Source organism: Pseudophryne corroboree, chromosome 4, assembly GCF_028390025.1.
Source record: "Pseudophryne corroboree isolate aPseCor3 chromosome 4, aPseCor3.hap2, whole genome shotgun sequence".
In the NCBI taxonomy this organism is placed as follows: Eukaryota; Metazoa; Chordata; class Amphibia; order Anura; family Myobatrachidae; genus Pseudophryne; species Pseudophryne corroboree.
In genome coordinates, this window is record NC_086447.1 from 69301989 (window position 1) to 69322887 (window position 20899).

General features: G+C 44.9%; 1 protein-coding gene across 1 annotated transcript in view; it reads right to left on the reverse strand.

The window, feature by feature from the left end:
- Positions 1–18883: 18883 nt before the first annotated feature.
- LOC134911112 (cysteine-rich venom protein TEL1-like) overlaps positions 18884–20899 on the reverse strand; it is a 75582-nt gene continuing 73566 nt past the window's right edge. The window contains exon 9 of the mRNA XM_063919483.1: positions 18884–19314. Within this exon, the coding sequence (XP_063775553.1) occupies positions 19172–19314 (143 nt within the window). The 3' untranslated portion in view covers positions 18884–19171. The remainder of the gene's footprint in view (positions 19315–20899) is intronic.

Genomic DNA, 20899 nt, shown 5'->3' on the forward strand with positions numbered 1-20899 from the left:
GCATTGTCATCACACTGACCACCAATGTAATCACACTGACTTCCAATGTAATCACAGTGACCACCAATGTAATCACAGTGACCACCAATGTAATCACACTGACTACACTGACGACCAATGTAATCACACTGACCACCAATGTAATAATCACACTGACTACCAATGTAATCACACTGAACGCCAATGTAATCACACTGTCCACCAATGTAATCACACTGTCCACCAATGTAATCACACTGACTACCAACGTAATCACACTGACCACCAATGTAATCACACTGACTACACTGACCACCAATGTAATCACACTGACGACCAATGTAATCACACTGGCTATGTAATCACACTAACTACCAATTTAATCACACTGACCACCAATGTAATCACACTGAGCACCAATGTAATCACACTGAGCACCAATGTAATCACACTGACTGCCAATGTAATCGCACTGACCACCAATGTAATCACACTGACCACCAATGTAATCACACTGACTATGTAATCACACTGACTACCAATTTAATCACACTGACCACCAATGTAATCACACTGACTGCCAATGTAATCACACTGACCACCAATGTAATCACACTGACCACCAATGTAATCACACTGAGCTCCAATGTAATCACACTGACCACCAATGTAATCACAATGACCACCAATGTAATCACACTGACCACCAATGTAATCACACTGACTACCAATGTAATCACACTGACTACCAATGTAATCACACTAGCCACCAATGTAATCACACTGACCACCAATGTAATCACACTGACCACCAATGTAATCACACTGTCCACCAATGTAATCACATTGAGCACCAATGTATAAAAAATTATTGTTCACATTGTATTATTTTCCTGTGGGCCCGAAGTCATTGAACCCCACTACTGCCCATGTGTTTTCCCCGCCACTGTACCCAAATGGTGTACCATGTGTTTCTATGGGCAAAAAGTCATTTTAATCCCCAAATGGCCATGTGTTTTCACCGCCACTGTACCCCAATGGTGTACCATGTGTTTCAGGGGCCCCAAAGTCATATAAATCCCCTATTTAACCATTAGCACTATTGATGTTTGTGTAATGAGGAAAGTATTTACTTAAAAAAAACCTTAAAAAAAAATATTATTTCACAATAAACACCATGTAAACCAAAAACCATTTACCCATATTAACATTTTAACATAAAAACATTCAAACATATCCCTAAAATAAAACCATTTGTAATGTACTCCACTTTTTTAACATTACAGATATGTCCGCCATCGATTTTATAACTGGACTGTTGGAAATGTATCGCGGACACGAATGCCTCTGGAAGGTGAAGGCCAAGGGGTATTCCGACAAAGTACTACGGAATGTGGCATTGGACAAGCTAGTGGCCTACTGCAGGCCCTTTGTATCCACAGCGGATAAAGAATGGGTTAAAATAAAATAAAAATCCAGAACCTGCGCACAGTGGTGGTCATTCCGAGTTGTTCACTCGCTGCTATTTTTAGCAGAATTGCTAATAGGTTAAAATCCAGCAGTTCTGCGCATGCGTATGCACCGCAGGGCGCACGCGCTAAGTAATTTCACACAAAACTATGCTATTTTACTCACGGGCGAACAAAGCTTTTCAGTCGCACTGCTGATCGGTGAGTGATTGACAGGAAAGGGGAGTTTCTGGGTGGTAACTGAGCGTTTTCTGGGAGTGTGCTAAAAAAACACTGGCGTGCCAGCAGAAAACGTAGGGGTGGCTGGGTAAACGGGGGAGTGGCTGGGGAAACGGGGGAGTGGCTGGCCGGACGTTGGGTGTGTTTGTGACGTCAAACCAGGAACTAAACGGACTGAGGTGATCGCAATCTAGGAGTAGGTCTGGAGCTACTTAGAAACTGCAAGGAAATACTTAATAGCAGAATTGCTAATCTTTCGTTAGCAATTCTGCTATGCTAAGATACACTCCCAGTGGGCGGCGGCTTTGCGTTTGCAATTCTGCTAAAAGTAGCTAGCGAGCGAACAACTTGGAATGACCACCAGTGTTCCTGAAAGAACACAAAAAAATTGAGCAGTCAAAAAGGTCGGGAGCAGGCTCGGACCAAATCTACAAAACCACGCTGTTCATATTGGACATTAGAAGTCTCAGGAGGCCCTCAATGTGTCCTGATACTTGGGGCAGATTCCATTACAGCTCGCGGTGTGCCTCTGTCTGTGATTACAGGCTCACTCACCTCCATAGGCTGTGAACAGAGGGGGTAATTCCAAGTTGATCGCAGCAGGAATTTAGTTAGCAATTGGGCAAAACCATGTGCACTGCAGGGGAGGCCAGATATAACATGTGCAGAGAGAGTTAGATTTGGGTGGGTTATTTTATTTCTGTGCAGGGTAAATACTGGCTGCTTTATTTTTACACTGCAAATTAGATTGCAGATTGAACACACCCCACCCAGATCTAACTCTCTCTGCACATGTTAAATCTGCCTCCCCTGCAGTGCACATGGTTTTGCCCAATTGCTAACTAAATTCCTGCTGCGATCAACTTGGAATTACCCCCAGAATCAGCTCCTGTGAGGTTGCGCTTCTGGTGACTTAATGGAATTTTTTTTTTTTGTAATGTAAGATTTTTCCTTGCAGTGAATGTATTCTGCACTTCTGGTGCAGGTTTATAGTTACGTCTGTAATATTTGCTCTGTTTCCCTGATATTGGGTAATCACAATTTCCAGATTATGCAATAGACAAACAGTGCTGCTGACAAATAACAAACTCTGTTTATTCTAATTCACTGAATACGTTTCCTGTGACCTGTAACACTTTGGTGCCTGGTGACCTGTGCACCTTCACACCTAACCATTCATTGTGTAATAGTCTCTGCTTGTTCAGACATGGCCCTAGTAGAGTAAACTTAATCTACCAGCCCAGTGCTTTAATAATCCCACATCACTTGGATTTGAACATTGAGATGGGGCCCTGCCTTGAATAATGGAGACTACTGTGCACCATTATATGAATTGATATTATTTAGTGGCGACACCCCTTTCCCGTGAAGCCACGCCCCTATATTTTTTGCGCGCGCCTACGGCGTGTACTGCCACCGGTTTTACGTTAAGCGGGGGGGGGGGGGGGGGGGGGGAGGGGGGTGCGCCGATGCCATTTCTTGCACACAGCGCTAAAATGTCTAGTTACGGCACTGTAAATATATACATACTATTGATATTGGTAAATTGTTAATCTGTTGTTGTATGTGTGTTAGATGTTTTCTTTCAGTTTTCGTCCACTTTAAGTCCAGGCTTTGATATTAAAATTATATTTATCTTCACCCTTTGAGCCTACACCAGAGGTTCTCAAACTCGGTCCTCGGGGGCCTACACAGTGCATGTTTTGCAGGTCTCCTCACAGAATCGCAAGTGAAATAATTAGCTCCACCTGTGGACCTTTTAAAATGTGTCAGTGAGTAATTAATACACCTGTGCACCTGCTGGGTTACCTGCAAAACATGCACTGTGTGGGCTCCCGAGGACCGAGTTTGAGAACCTCTGGCCTACACCCTTAGAGTTCTGCAACCTGAAATAATCAGCCAGGCTTAATCAGCCAACTATTTTCTAATATGAACTAATAAAAACATGTGTAAGGTATAGGTTCACTGATATCCCATTCACACCGCCTGAGACAGGTTGCACCCGGGAGCCTGCACGGGAGCGGCCATGGTGCGACCCGCCTCAGGCACCTTTCACACCGCAGTCAGCAGCCTTGGCATATTGTCAGGTTGCTGACGTCAGCGGTGACAAGCGAGGATTGCACTTGGAGATCACAGAGAGTGAACGGGAAAAATGTTGCATTGACCCGACTCCCTTTCACATCACACAGTGAGCCGGGTTGAACACGTGTTCAACCCTGCTCACGACCTGGGTTGAACACTGGGTCACACGACCTGGTATTTCAACCCTGGCACCTTTTACACCGCACATGAACTCGGGTTCACGGGTGGCGGTGTGAAAGGGGTATGATTAAAACCCCAGCCATTGCCCCACACCCACTGGGAGGAGGACAACACAAATCCCCCCAAATATCTAACAATGAAACAGGCTAAAGTCTGCTTATAACAGTAACTCCAGTTTACCTACGCAATAAAGACAGTGCTGTGCAATAGTATCCTAGTTCACTGTGCAGCTTATAGCCCAAATGTAAAGCACAACAGAATATGCCAGCACTTTTGTTATGTAAGCAGTTTACCAGGATAAAGCAGTTTTTGGAGCTCCTTTGAAAAACTCGCTACCATTGAGTGGTTTTCTCTACCTCAACATGCAATGGATGGTATTATTGTAAGCTGACTCTGTGATAGGTACAGTTACAACTGAGCCCAAATATCTTTCTATACATCAGAGCAAATCTAAGATATTGATGTAGATATTGATTGACTCTCTTTCTTTACTATTCTATTTCTTTTTTTTTTTTTGCTTATTACCCTCCTTCACTAGTTTGTCCCCATTTTTATTTTTTTTACTGTCTTCTTCGCCTCTTTCTCCCTCCATTGCCCAGCAAACTCTAACCCAGCTGATCCTCAAAAACACAGGAGATTAAGGGGTCTATTCATGAAACAGTGAAAAGTGTGGAGAAATGAGCCAGTGGAGAAGTTGCCCATGGCAACCAATCAGCATTGATGTAACATTTATAATTTGCATACTATAAAATTATACAGAGCAGCTGATTGGCTGCCATGGGCAACTTCTCCACTGGCTCACTTCTCCACACTTTTCACTGCTTCATGAACAGAACCCTAAGAAAAGGACTTTAGTTTCAGTTGATAAAATCCAAACAGACATCTGGGGCGAAATGTAATCATGGCCCAGAATTATCAAGCCTTGGAGAGTGATAAAGAACCAACCAATCAGCTCTTAACTTCCATGTCACAGGCTGTGTTTGAAAAATGACAGCAGCTGGTTGGCTAGCACTTTGGGGGTCATTCAAATCTGATTGCTGCTGTGCGTTTTTGCACAGCGGGCGATCAGGTACTAACTGTGCATGCGTATGCACCACAATGCACATGTGCGTCGCCCATCAACAACGGGCATCGCTGGTCGGCAACGGGATAGTGCGAAAAATCTGTTTGCACGGGCGTTCGCAAGGTGATTAACAGGAAGAGGCCGTTTGTGGGTGGAAACTGACCGTTTACTGGAAGTGTCCGGAAAAACACAAGCGTTTTCAGGGAGGGTGTGTGACGTCCGCTGCGGCCCCCGATCAGCCTGTTGTGATCGCACTGTAGGAGTAAGTCCTGGGCTGTGCACAGATTGCACAAAGTGGATTTTAGCAGCTCGGCGCACACAGGCAATCACACACTTGCACGGCTAATATACACTCCCCCCTGGAGGCGGCGACTATCTGAACGCAGGTCAGCAAAATTAGCAGCCCAGCGATCAGGTCTGAATGACCCCCTTTATCACCGTACTGTTTAGTCTGAGTTCAGCGGCCATGCGGAATACCGGACAAACTCAGACCTTTTTTTTAATGGGGCAATCATTTACAAAGCTGAACCATGCCTTGTAAATGATTGCCCCTTTAAAGACAGTCAGAGTTCGACCAGGATCCCGCACGCCGCTAAACTCGGACTTCATTGCATTCCGCCCCACACCTCTAAATGAATGAGCACGGCAAACCTAACTTCCAGCTAAATTGTGTTTTTGCACGTGATAAAAGAGCTTCCTGCCCTGCCCTCTGATAAAGCTGCCCTGCTGTGCAGCGACACGTTAGAAGGTTAGAGGTGTACTACGCTATTCCCGGTGGACGCTGAATATACACTTCATTGCCGCATGACATACTGGTGCCGGACCCACGGGTAATAACAACTATAGCCAGACACCACTGCCCTACAGAGCTCGGTTCATTTCAGCTGCCGTGGTCATCAGCTTGAGACGGAAGCGCTCGTACCTTCTAGAGCTCTCATTGCCCGTCACGTCTCCCATTGCCCAACAACTACTTCAAGCCGCAGTGCTGATTACAACACACCAAGGATTAATTTGGAGGCTACTAAGCCACTTATGGGCTCAGCGGTGAGATAACACATTTATATCTGGCTAAATTCATTCACCCAGGTGACATACCAGGGGATCTGGCAGACTGTATAAAAACTAGAGATGAGCGGGTTCGGTTCCCAGAGAACCGAACCCTACCGGACTTCGCTATCCGAGCCCGGATCCGAACTCAAGCCCGGCTTGGGTTTTCCCGCCTGACTCGGAAACCAGAACGAGGCAAAACGTCATCATCCCGCTGTCGGATTCTCACGTGTTTTGGTTTCTATATAAGGAGACGCGCGTCGCCGCCATTTTCACTGCAGCATTGGACAGTGTAGCAAGAGGACGTGTCTCCGTCCTCAGCGTCTGTGCAGGAGGGAAAGTGGGGTGGCAATTCCAGTGCTGTCTTGTGCTGCGCAGTCTAGTGTAATGTCTTAGGCTGCATCAGTCCAGTCACAGTGGTGGTGTCCTCTGCTGCCATATGTCCAGTGTAGTTGTATAAGTCCAGTCCAGTGGTGCTGTGTTGTCCTGCATCAGTACAGTAGTAGTATCTTGTGCTGCATCAGTCCAGTCACAGTGGTGGTGTCCTCTGCTTCCATATGTCCAGTGCTGCTGTATAAATCCAGTCCAGTGGTGCTGTTTTGTGCTGCATCAGTCCAGTGGTGATGTCTTATGCTGCATCAGTCCAGTCACAGAGGTGGTGTCCTCTGCTGCCATATGTCTAGTGCTGCTGCATAAGTCCAGTCCATTGCAGTGGTGCTGTGTTGTCCTGCATCAGTCCAGTGGTGGTGTCCCTGTGCTGCTGTATAAGTCGAATGATACTGCCGTATATGTCCAGTGATACTGCCATATATGTCCAGTGGTAATGCCATATAATTCCAGTGGTACTGCCGTATATGTCTAGTGCTGCTGCCGTATAAATCCAGTGGTACTGGCGTATAAATCCAGTCCAGTGATACTGCCATATATGTTCAGTGATACTGCCGTATATGTCCAGTGGTACTGCCGTATAAATCCAGTCCAATGATACTGCTGTATAAGTCCAGTGGTACTGCCATATAATTCTAGTGATACTGCCGTATATGTCCAGTGGTGCTGCCATATAATTCCAGTGATACTGCCGTATATGTCCAGTGGTGCTGCCATATAATTCCAGTGATACTGCAGTATATGTCCAGTGGTACTGCCATATAATTCCAGTGATACTGCTGTTCAATTCCAGTGGTACTGGCGTATAAATCCAGTGGTACTGGTGTATAAGTCCAGTGATACTGCTGTATAAATCCAGTCCAGTGGTACTGCCATATAATTCCAGTGATACTGCCAAATAATTCCAGTGATACTGCCGTATAAATCCAGTCCAGTGGTACTGCCGTATAAGTCCAGTGGTACTGCCGTATAATTCCAGTGATACTGCCGTATAATTCCAGTGGTTTTGGCATATAAATCTAGTGATACTGCCGTATAAATCCAGTCCATTGGTACTGCCATATAGTTCCAGTGGTACTGCCGTATAATTCCAGTGATACTGTTGTATAATTCCAGTGATACTGTCATATAATTCCAGTGATACTGCCATATATGTGCAGTGGTACTGCTGTATAAATCCAGTGGTACTGGTGTATAAATCCAGTCCAGTGATACTGCCGTATATATGTCCAGTGGTACTGCCATATAATTCCAGTGATACTGCCGTATATGTCCAGTGGTACTGCCATATAAGTCCAGTGGTACTGCTGTATAAATCCAGTGGTACTGGCGTATAAATCCAGTCCAGTGATACTGCAGTATAAGTACAGTGACACTGCCATCCAGTGATACTGCCATATAATTTCAGAGATACTGCCGTATAAATCCAGTGGTACTGCCGTATAAGTCCAATGGTACTGCCATATAAATTCAGTGGTACTGGCATATAAATCCAGTCCAGTGGTACCAGTCCAGTAGTGCTGCCATATAAGTTCAGTAGTGCTGTCCTGTGCTGTATATTATTTACTACAAATAAAGGAGTTATTAATATTTAATCCAAATAATGTTTTCAGGGAATGCCCTGTGTGGTGTAAAGGTACACTCTCCTGTGCTGCATATTGTTATATAACTCCAGAAAAATAATGGAGAACAAAAATTTGGAGTATAAAATAGGAAAAGATCAAGAACCACTTCTTCCTAGTGCCGCTGCTGATGCCGCTGCTGTTGTTGCTGCTGGGAGTTGATCGTCATCCCAGAGGGGAAGTCGGAAGACCACTTGTACTACTTCAACTAAGGAAATGACTGTCCAACAGTCCTTTGCGAGTAAGATGAAATATGACAGCAGTCATCCTATTGCAAAGTGGATAACTGAGGCCTTGACAGCTATGTTGGTGTTAGATGTGAATCTGGTATCTGCCATTAGTGCAGTGGGACTGGAGTGCCAAACCTAGATGGGCCAGGTGTTTGTGCCGCACACTTGTGTCGCTTAGCTTAGTCATACAGCCACCTTGGTGCACCTCTTTTGGCCTAAAAACAATATTGTGAGGTGTTCGGAATAGACTGGAAATGAGTGGAAATGAATGTTATTGAGTGTAATAATTCTGTAGGATCAAAATTACCTCCAAATTCTTTGATTTTAGCTGTTTTTATGTTTTTTTCAAAAATCATCCAGATCCAAAACCAAAACACGAAAGGGTGGTTTTGGCAAAACCAATCCAGATCCAAAACAAAAACATGGAACCAAAACACAAAACACGAAAAGTGCCCACCACACATCTCTAATAAAAACTGAATGCCGCCGCTGTTTCCCTATGGACGGCTGACCAAGCGGTAATATATCCAATACCACTGGACACCTAGTGCACTTAAGTTCTATTCATTTAGCGAATAGGCGGTTTCATTTTATTTAATTCTGTATTTCTTGAATTTATTCTGTGAGATATACCATGGTATTTTTATATGTCTGTTAAATGCATTTTATATTTATATATATATATATATATATATATATATATATAAATGCAGAGGTGCGGCACTCAAACTAAATAACGGACTCTTAGAACTGTGGTAAAGTTTGCATCAACATTTCAATATTTACATATTGTCATCTGGATAAGGTACAAAGAGCATAACAAACCTTTTATACATGTCCACCCCACGTGAAGTGCTGGCGTCAGGGCCGGGACCGCACACCCACCCCGCCGCCGCGCTGATTGGTGACGTCATCCACACTGGACCGTACACCTGTGCAACAAAACTTAACCATTCACCATACAAATGTGTGAGACACAAAGGCTACGAGAACTAGAAACATGAATCACTGACTAAGCGTAACACATTAAAAAGATACAAAGTTAATAAAGTCAAGCAGACATATCGGAACAGGATGCATAATTCATACCAAATGTATAGAGAAAAGAACAAGCCATAGAGAGCATTGCCCCTTTTTTTGTAGTGCAATATGGGCATGGCCACAGCAATGCTCTCTATGGCTTGTTCTTTTCTCTATACGGGGTGGGTGTGCGGTCCCGGCCCTGATGCCAGCACTTCACGTGGGGTGGACATGTATAAAAAGTATGTTATGCAACCCCAGGTGGTTTATACATTTTTATTAAATATCATTCATCTATACTCACTGTGACGGATGCAGCCATGCCGGCGTCACATCACGAATTTTTTGGCCAGCCTGTTCCTGCATTCAGTATGTAAGCCCAAGATGCAGGATATAACTGAGTGTGACCATCTATGGCCCACTACCTGCGTGCTCAATGGAGTGGTGTATCCCCTACTAATGTGGACATTAACAGGACAATATATTGTTAATTGCTGAACCTGTCATCTACTATATGTATTTAGGTAATTGCCCCTCTCTTTCTATAGTTGTGCCCCTCAGGCAATATCTTTCAAGCCCTGATTTGCTCCCTAAAAAATGCCTATGAAATGTATACGTGTGATTGTATTGTATTGCACTAGCGGGTGCAAGTGCTTGTTGTCAGGTTTGTGCCCAGCCAGGTAAGCTGTATAGGACACCTGGCTGTGTGATGTACAGGAAGTGCAGGGCTGACCCCTCTCTGTCACAACCCCCCCTTACAGGAAGCCACAATCAGCTAAAGAGGATGTGACATCACAAATGACTCCAAGGGGTTAACAGTGACTCATTTTATTATCCTCTTATGGTCCACCACCCATCACCATAATTACCTGTCCTTTCTTCTAACAGGGCTCTTTCTAGACTTAGTGACTCCAAAGCCACAGGGGGTCCCTTCGGTGTCCCTGGACACTTTTAAATATTAGGATTGAAAATCCCACCAATCAGGACACCCTGCCACATCACCAGGTGAGCAAAGCAGCATGGGAGTTTAGGAGGTTTCAAAAGAGCCCACAGAGAGATTGGAGAGGGATTCTGACTAGAGAACGCAGGCTGCTGCCAGGAGAATGTCCTGTCAGCCTGTGCGTGGATACCTGAGGCCCAGCAGGCGATAACGTAGCCAAGCGTATTGCTCCCACCGGAGCTATCCTAGGTAACTGGCTTACTGTAAGTGTGCCAGCAGGAGCTGGGTGATTTTTCCAGGTTACCCTACTCGCAAGAGTAGTGGGTTCACACAGGCCATGCGGCCGGGATCAGCAAGACAGACGTCATCACCCCATCCAGGAACCAGTTTCCGCCAGGAGTTGCCAAACGCAAGTATTTCCTGAGGTGGCTAGTGACTGTGTAGGGGCAGGAGTTGATGCTTTTATGTGGTTCTTTCTCTGATATAATCTTAACTATATTTTTTACTAATACTACCTGTAAATAATGTATAAAGTGGGGTTACGGATTTTCCTGTATAATTAGTGTGTATGAAAATAAAGGTGCGTTTTGTACCTTGCTATTGTGTCCTTACTGTGTGATATCAGAACTCGGTAGTGACCCTGGGGCGCCGTGCAGAACTGTAAACGCTGCCTTTCTCAAGGCGGAGATGAGCGATAGGTGAGAATAATGCACACATGAACTCGGGGTCCTCACACTCATTATTGTCATATGTATTATTAAGCGCTACCTTGGTATTATATACATTGTGCTTTTTGTTTTAAGAGATTGACAATACTCTTTCCCAGGTGGCTGCTGATATACATTATTGTATTAGCACTATTCAGTACAACACCTTGGGGGGTGTATTCAATTCCTGTCAGATCCTTTCCGACGGAAAGGATCTGACAGGTCAGTATTCAATCACTCGGCCAAACTCGACAGGTTTTTGCCGTTCCAACAATGGCAACCCGACTTTTTTAAAGTTGGATTGACATTGTTGGAAATAGGGCTAAAACCTGTCGAGTTTGGCTGCGCTTCTGACAAAATACGTGGATTCCGATAATCCATGTGTTTTCTGACAAGTCGGGAATTCCCGACTTGTCGGAAAAAAAACCAAACCAATTGAATAGGTCGGAAACACTTCCGACCTAAAACAGTTGGAAACTGCCGTCTTTCCGACAAGATAGCAGTTTCCGACAGGAACTGAATATACCCCTAAGACTACTTTTTGTTTTTTAATGCAGGGAGTCCCTTGCAACCTTATCACCATTCATCCTTTACTGTTGCTAACTCACTGTGTGCTTTCCTAAGGGTATCCGTATGATAGTCCAGATCACAGGGCAGCACTGCAATAGGGAGGCATTTGCCCAGCATTCTGTGCCCCTGGAGGGCAGCGTGGACCGGCTCTCTGGACTGGTAAGTATATCGGTCTGCTGGGGGGGTCCGAGGAACGTATGGGTAGTCGTGAAGGGGGGGGGGGGGGGGGGTAGTCAACCGGGCGGTAGTGGTTATGTTGGCAGGGGGTGGCACATGCGCACCAGGATATTGTGGTATTTTTTCTGAAAAATACCACAATGATGCTGCGGAGTGTCATCGCAAGGACAGAGCTTGATTGCAAGCTCTGTCCCTGCATGTGATAATTGATACATCCCTGCAATGTAATCAATTATCGAAGTGCCAGTTTGGGACAATTTTATCACCTGTCATCCGCATCCTGGATGCGGATGGTGATAAACAGGCCCCTTATTCTCCATCTACTTGGTGCCAGCCTCTCCTAAAGCTACTAGAGGTGCATAACTATCAGGCATCCTTCCTTATATACCACCGAGCTAATATGCTCAATAAAAACTCAGATTAGAGCCTGTTTAAAGCAACAAATCCCAGGTGGAACTTTCTATCTTTTGCAGCATTCTCTAAAATAACCAATATTGCTAATAATTCACTGATCATGTTTTTACTGTCTCATTGCAAAATCAGTTTGACATTCCCACTGCCTAAAAGCCCATTTTGCTTAGAAAGATACCATTTAGTGAAATGCTTTCTTTCCATGAGGTCTCTTGACCAAAGGCGTAGCGTGGAGACATGACACCTGGAGCAGGGTCATGTCACGGCACCCCCACCCACCACCACACACAAATACATACATAGATTCACACACACACACACACACACACACACACACACACACACACACACACACACACACACACACACACACACACACACAAATATACACACACAGATATACATAAATACACACACAGATATACATAAATACACACATATATACTAGAGATGAGAAGGTTCGTTGAGATCCGACCCCCCCCCCCCCTTCACGAACTTAACCTATTTTACACGGCTCCGAGGCAGCCTCGGATCTTCCCGCCTTGCTCGGTTAACCCGAACGCGGCCGAACATCATCATCCCGCTGTCGGATTCTCACAAGATTCGTATTCTATATAAAGAGCTGCGCGTCGCCGCCATTTTCACTCGTGCATTGGAGATTGAACGGAGAAAACGTGGCTACGTTCTCTCCCTGAAAAGCTCAGTATCTGTGCTCAGTGTGCTGCAAATATCTGTGCTCAGTGTGCTGCATTGTGGGGACCACCAGTATATAATTATAGTAGTAGTACAGTACAGTACAGTAGGCCATTGCTCTATCTTGCAGCTCCGTGTCAGACTCAGTTCTAGACAGTATCCTGACCATCAGTGCTCAATATCTGCTGCATTGTTGTGTGACCAGTATATATATATATATATAGTACAGTGCAGCATTTTGGTGACCAACAGTATATAGTTGTACAGTACAGTAGGCCATTGCTCTATCTTGCAGCTCCGTGTCAGACTCAGTTCTAGACAGTATCCTGACCATCAGTGCTCAATATCTGCTGCATTGTTGTGTGACCAGTATATATATATAGTACAGTGCAGCATTTTGGTGACCACCAGTATAGTAGTACAGTACAGTAGGCCATTGCTGTATCATTCAGCTCTGTGTCACTTCAAGTATACATATCTGTGCTGCATTGTTCTGAGTAGTATATAGTAGGATAGTGCAGCATTTAGGTGACCAACAGTATATAGTTGTACAGTACAGTAGTCCATTGCTGTATCTTGCAGCTCTGTGTCAAGTATACTATCCACATCTGTGCTGCATTGTTGTTGTGAGCAGTATATATTAAGACAGTGCAGCATTGTGGTGACCACCAGTATACATATACAGTAGTACAGTACAGTAGGCCATTGCTGTATCTTGCAGCTCTGTGTCAAGTATACTATCCATATCTGTGCTGCATTGTTGTTGTGAGCAGTATATAGTAAGACAGTGCAGCATTGTGGTGACCACCAGTAGTAGTACAGACAGTACAGTAGGCCATTACTTTTTATATATTACTGGCATATAATTCCACACATTAAAAAATGGAGAACAAAAATGTGGAGGGTAAAATAGGGATAGATCAAGATCCACTTCCACCTCGTGCTGGAGCTGCTGCCACTAGTCATGGCCGAGACGATGAAATGTCATCAACATCGTCTGCCAAGGCTGATGCCCAATGTCATAATAAGGACCATGTAAAATCCAAAAAACTAAAGTTCAGAAAAATGACCCAAAAATCTAAATTAAAAGCGTCTGAGGAGAAGCATAAACTTGCCAATATGCCATTTACGACACAGCTGAGGCCCTGGCCTATGTTCATGGCTAGTGGTTCAGCTTCACATGAGGATGGACGCACTCATCCTCCCGCTAGAAAAATGAAAATACTTAAGCTGGCAAAAGCACAGTGCGTTCTTCTAAATCACAAATCCCCAAGGAGAGTCCAATTGTGTCGGTTGCGATGCCTGACCTTCCCAACACTGGCCGGGAAGAGGTGGCTCCTTCCACCATTTGCACGCCCCCTGCAAGTGTTGGTAGGAGCACCCACAGTCCAGTTCCTGATAGTCAAATTGAAGATGTCACTGTTGAAGTACACCAGGATGAGGATATGGGTGTTGCTGGCGCTGAGGAGGAAATTGACAAGGAGGATTCTGATGGTGAGGTGGTTTGTTTAAGTCAGGCACCCAGGGAGACACCTGTTGTCCGTGGGATGAATATGGCCATTGACATGCCTGGTCAAATTACAAAAAAAATCACCTCTTCGTGTGGAATTATTTTAGCAGGTGTCAAGCCATGTGTTGCCTTTGTCAAGCTCTAATAAGTAGGGGTAAGGACGTTAACCACCTAGGAACATCCTCCCTTATACGTCACCTGGAGCGCATTCATCAGAAGTCATTGACAAGTTCAAAAACTTTGGGTGAAACTAAATCCCTTCCTCTTGTACCCAAGCTCCTGCAAACAACACCACCAACTCCCTCAGTGTCAATTTCCTCCTTAGACAGGAACGCCAATAGTCCTGCAGGCCATGTCACTGGCAAGTCTGACGAGTCCTCTCCTAACTGGGATTCCTCCGATGAATCCTTGAGTGTAACGCCTACTGCTGCTGGCGCTGCTGTTGTTGCTGCTGGGAGTCGATCGTCATCCCAGAGGGGAAGTCGGAAGACCACTTGTACTACTTCCAGTAAGCAATTAACTGTCCAACAGTCCTTTGCGAAGAAGATGAAATATCACAGCAGTCATCCTACTGCAAAGTGGATAACTCAGGCCTTGGCAGCTGTGTTGGTGTTAAACGTGTGTCCGTTATCCACCGTTAATTCACAGGGAATTAGAGAATTTCTTGAGGTAGTGTGTCCCCGGTACCAAATACCATCTAGGTTCCACTTCTCTAGGCAGGCGATACCGAGAATGTACACAGACGTCAGAAAAAGAGTCACCAGTGTCCTAAAAAATGCAGAAAAATGCAGTTGTACCCAATGTCCACTTAACAACAGACATGTGGACAAGTGGAGCAGGGCAGACTCAGGACTATATGACTGTGACAGCCCACTGGGTAGATGTATTGCCTCCCGCAGCAAGAACAGCAGCGGCGGCACCAGTAGAAGCATCTCGCAAACGCCAACTCGTTCCTAGGCAGGCTACACTTTGTATCACCGCTTTCCAGAAGAGGCACACAGCTGAAAACCTCTTACGGAAACTGAGGAAAATCATTGCAAAATGGCTTACCCCAATTGGACTCTCCTGGGGATTTGTGACATCGGACAACGCCAGCAATATTGTGCGTGCATTACATCTGGGCAAATTCCAGCACGTCCCATGTTTTGCACATACATTGAATTTGGTGGTGCAGAATAAAAAAAAAAGACAGGGGCGTGCAGGAGATGCTGTCGGTGCTCCAGTCTTCGGCATTCAGCCACCATGTGCCGAACACTGGAGCACCAGCAAACACTCTTGAACCTGCCTCTCCATCAACTGAAGTAAGAGGCGGTAACGAGGTGGAATTCAACCCTCTATATGCTTCAGAGGATGGAGGAGCAGCAAAAGGCCATTCAAGCCTATACATCTGGCCACGATATAGGCAAAGGAGGGGGAATGCACCTGACTCAAGCGCAGTGGAGAATGATTTCAACATTGTGCAAGGTTCTGCAACCCTTTGAACTTGCCATACGTGAAGTCAGTTCAGACACTGCCAGTCTGAGTCAGGTCATTCCCCTCATCAGGCTTTTGCAGAAGAAGCTGGAGAGATTGAAGGAGGAGCTAAAATGGAGCGATTCCGCTAGGCATGTGGGACTTGTGGATGGAGCCCTTAATTTGCAAGGAAAAGGCTAAGAATTCCGAGCCCACCCGCTGGCAGTGATGCAGGGCAGTCTGGAGCGAATGCTGACATCTGGTCCGGCCTGAAGGACCTGCCAATGATTACTGACATGTCATCTACTGTCACTGCATATGATTCTGTCACCATTGAAAGAATGGTGGAGGATTATATGAGTGACCGCATCCAAGTAGGCACGTCAGACAGTCCGTACGTATACTGGCAGGAAAAAGAGGCAATTTGGAGGCCCTTGCACAAACTGGCTTTATTTTACCTAAGTTGCCCCCCTTCCAGTGTGTACTCTGAAAGAGTGTTTAGTGCAGCCGCTCACCTTGTCAGCAATCGGCGTACGAGGTTACTTCCACAAGATGTGGAGAAGATGATGTTCATCAAAATTAATTATAACCAATTCCTCCATGGAGACATTCACCAGCAATTGCCTCCAGAAAGTACACAGGGACCTGAGATGGTGGATTCCAGTGGGGACGAATTAATACTTTGTGAGGAAGGGGATGTACACAGTGAAAGGGGTGAGGAATTGGAGGATGATGATGAGGTGGACATCTTGCCTCTGTAAAGCCAGTTTGATCAAGGAGAGATTGATTGCTTCTTTTTTTGGTGGGGGCCCAAACCAACCAGTCATTTCAGTCACAGTCGTGTGGCAGACCCTGTCGCTGAAATGATGGGTTTGTTAAAGTGTGCATGTCCTGTTTATACAACATAAGGGTGGGTGGGAGTGCCCAAGGACAATTCCATCTTGCACTTCTTTTTTTTAAATCTTTGCATCATGTGATGTTTGGGGCTAATTTTTTTAAGTGCCATCCTGTCTGACACTGCAGTGCCACTCCTAGATGGGCCAGGTGTTTGTGCCGGCCACTTGGGTCGCTTAGCTTAGTTATCCAGCGACCTCAGTGCAAATTTTAGGACTAAAAATAATATTGTGAGGTGTGAGGTGTTCAGAATAGACTGGAAATGAGTGGAAATTATGGTTATTGAGGTTAATAATACTATGGGATCAAAATTACCCCCAAATTCTATGATTTAAGCTGTTTTTGAGGGGTTTTTGAAAAAAAAACACCCAGAATCCAAAACACACCCGAATCCGACAAAAAAAATTTCAGGGAGGTTTTGCCAAAACACGGCCGCGGAACCGAATCCAAAACCAAAACACAAAATCCAAAAAATTTCCGGTGCACATCTCTAATATATACACACAGACATACATAAACACACACATATACTCACACATACTGTATACAAAGATATATATACACAAACACACACATACACGTATACACATTAGCACACTGACATACTGTATACCCACAAACACATTTACACACATATACACATAAACACACAGTATACACAGCAGTGACGTGCGGTGGGGTGAGGCAGGTGAGGCAGAGCCTTTCCTGCCTTACTAACGTTTGTACCAACGTTTTGAGTGTATAAAGTATATGGAAAATACAAAGAATTTGTTTGAAATATCTTCTTTGCATTATTCTAATAATTTTTATAGCCAAAACTCTGGAGTCAAAAATTTTTGGCAGGTGATTATGTTTTCCGCACATCTCTGATTAACACTAACCAAATTTGCAGGAGTTTATACTGCTGCACCTGTGTATAATGCCCAGATGTACCCTTTGGCTCATATATTGCATGTAAATCTGGCTCTGGTACTAGCCAGTGGCTCCTAAGCCATTTAGCTCACCGCACGTCCCTGATACACAGACATAAACACACAGTATACACAGACATAAACACACAGTATACACACATTAATTCTCACCAAGAGGGCAGCAGCAGGGCAGCAGCTCCTCGTTCCAGCCTGGAGGGGCGGAACTTCTATGTGATTGACAGGCTGGACCTCCGTGGGTAGAAGGAAAGGACAGAGGAGAGGGAAGGGGTGGCCACCACACTGCCTGCATGTTCCAGATCACTGAATGCAGATCACTGACAGCCAGGAAAGTTCTTCTGACAAGCCTTCAAACCTCCCCTCTTCCCTAAATACTAGTGATGAGCGAGGTTCGGTTTTACTCGGTTTTACTCGGTTCTCAAAACGGCATCTTATTGGCTATCCAAAACACGTGACATCCGTGAGCCAACAAGATGCCGTTTTGAGAACCGAGTAAAACCGAGTAAAACCGAATCCGCTCATCACTACTAAATACACACCACACTGCACTGCTCTGCACTGGACTCTCTGCACTTTGGAATCAGTGATATGCAACATGCAGGCAGTGTGGTGGCCACCCCTTCCCTCTCTTCTAGTCATCTCCTCCTACCTCTGCCAGAGATCCCGGCTCTCAGCTGTGCAGTGAGCCGGCGCCTTCCGTCCCCAGCGGCGCCTGGAGCTCAAGCTCCACTTGTTCCACCCTCCGTACGCCCCTGCTCTTGACACTCTCTGGACAATAAGTTTGAGAGATGACAAACTTTCATCCATGGCGGTATGTACAAAACATTTCCTTATATCCCGCCATCATAAAAATATTGCCATCTCCTTTGAGGAACTATGCCTCGGCCCTTGGCCAAAACATCATGGGGGTAGATTTGCTATTCAGCGGTTAGTCAGTGACTTTCACTAAAATAAAGCTGCAACAGAAATAAATTCTAAATCAGCAGCTCATTGGATAATCTGCTGTCCCCCAACCCAGTTTTTCTCTTTTCTCCTTTATAGTTGTTTATTGATATTTATTTATATACTGTAGCGCCAACATGTAGCGCCTTTGCTATGGAGAATAAACATACAGCAACTGCCGTGACGGCGCTTAAAAATAATGACGTCTTCTTCGGTGGGCTCCCAACAATAGGTAATAAATTATCGTTATCATCATCAATATTATTCATTTTGTATTTTCCATTTGTCTATTTAAATATTATTTAGACATTAAATTCAAGGAAAGTGACAGAAAATCACAAATTTAACAAACATGCGCGATAAATGATTTTGTTTTAATCTTTGAAAATCATCTCTTTAAACAAGTCTTTATTTGAAGTGGTCATAAAAGATTTGTGAATCAATTTACTGAAAATCTTACTATTGCATAAAAATTAGGATAATAAATTCAGGGAAGTCCGCTATAGCACACAAATAGTTTTATTTGCACATATTAGTGGCTTTTTATTTTTTTGACGCTATGTAAATTTGAGGGCGATAAGGTCTGCAAACGTTCAGATATATATGTTTTGCTACATGGTTTATCATTGAAACAACCAACCGAAATCATCAAATATGTGCATCGCAGTTGCACGTTTCTGCGCACACATTCTTAATCTTTTCTTCCTCTTCATATCCTTCCTCTTCTGAGTCGCAGAGATCCTTCATTGTTGGACATTCTTCATAATCATCCTCATAGGGGCAAGGGTTAGCTAAAATCAACCAAAGCGGAAGTTAGGTAAATCTGAAACATTTTACAATGAAGGTTATACACTTTTGGATTTTATGGAGGGTAGGTGTAAGAAGACGGATACAACCTTAATGAAAATATTAATTTATTGTTCCTCAGTTTTGGAACTCTGAAAAGTTTTGCCATTTTATACAGTATATCCTAAAAGTTCCTTGGAGACCTTTGCCATGCCCCGTATGTACAGTAGCTGTCACTGGACTGGAAAGTATCACTAGAAAATTGCTGATGGACATGCTGCAGCTGAAGTGCCAAAGGAGAAGATGGATCTTATTGATGTATTAAATAATGTGTTATCCCTAGCACTAGCTGCACTACATAGGTACAAATGTATTACCTACCAGCAACACTCCCCTCCTACCAGACACACATCCCTCCTAACAGACACATATCCCTCCTACCAGACACATCCCACCTACCAGACACACATCCCTCCTGCCAGTAACACATCCCTCCTACCACTAACACATCCCTCCTACCAGACACACATCCCTCCTACCAGACACACATCCCTCCTGCCAGTAACACATCCCTCCTACTGGTAACACACCTTTCCTACCGGTAACACAACCCTCCTACCAGACCCCCCCCCCCCATCCTACCAGTAACTCTTCCCTCCTACAAGATACACATCACTCTTACCAGACACACATCCCTCCTACCAGACACACATCCCTCCTACCAGACACACAACCCTCCCACTAGACACACATCCCTCCTACCAGTAACACATCCCTCCTACCAGTAACACATCCCTCCTACCAGTAACAAATCCCTCCTACCAGTCACACATCCCTACTGCCAGTAACACATCACTCTTACCAGTAACACATCCCTAATACCAGTAACTTATCCCTCCTACCAGACACATATGCCCCCTACCAGACACATATGCCTCCTACCAGTAACACATTCCTCCTACCAGTAACACATCCCTCCTACCAGACACACATCCCGCCTGCACAGTAACACATCCCTCCTACTGGTATCACACCCTTCCTACCGGTAACACAACCCTCCTACCAGACCCCCCCCCCCATCCTACCAGTAACTCTTCCCTCCTACCAGACACGCATCACTCTTACCAAACACACATCCCTCCTACCAGACACACATCCCTACCACTACACACATCCCTACCACTACACACATCCCTCCTACCAGACACACAACCCTCCAACTAGACACACATCCCTCCTGCTAGACACACTTCCCTCCTACCAGTAACACAGCCCTCCTACCAGTATCAAATCCCTCCTAACAGGCACACATCCCTCCTGCCAGTAACACATCCATCCAACCAGACACACGTCCTTCCTACCAGACACACATCCCTCTTACCATTAACACATCCCTAATACCAGTAACTTATCCCTCCTACCAGACACATATCCCCCCTACCAGACACATATCCCTCGCCCCAGTAACACATTCCTCCTAACAGTAACACATCCCTCCTACCAGACACACATCTCTCCTACCAAACACACATCCCGCCTACTAGACACATGTTCCTCCTACCAGGCACACGTCCCTCCTACCAGTAACAC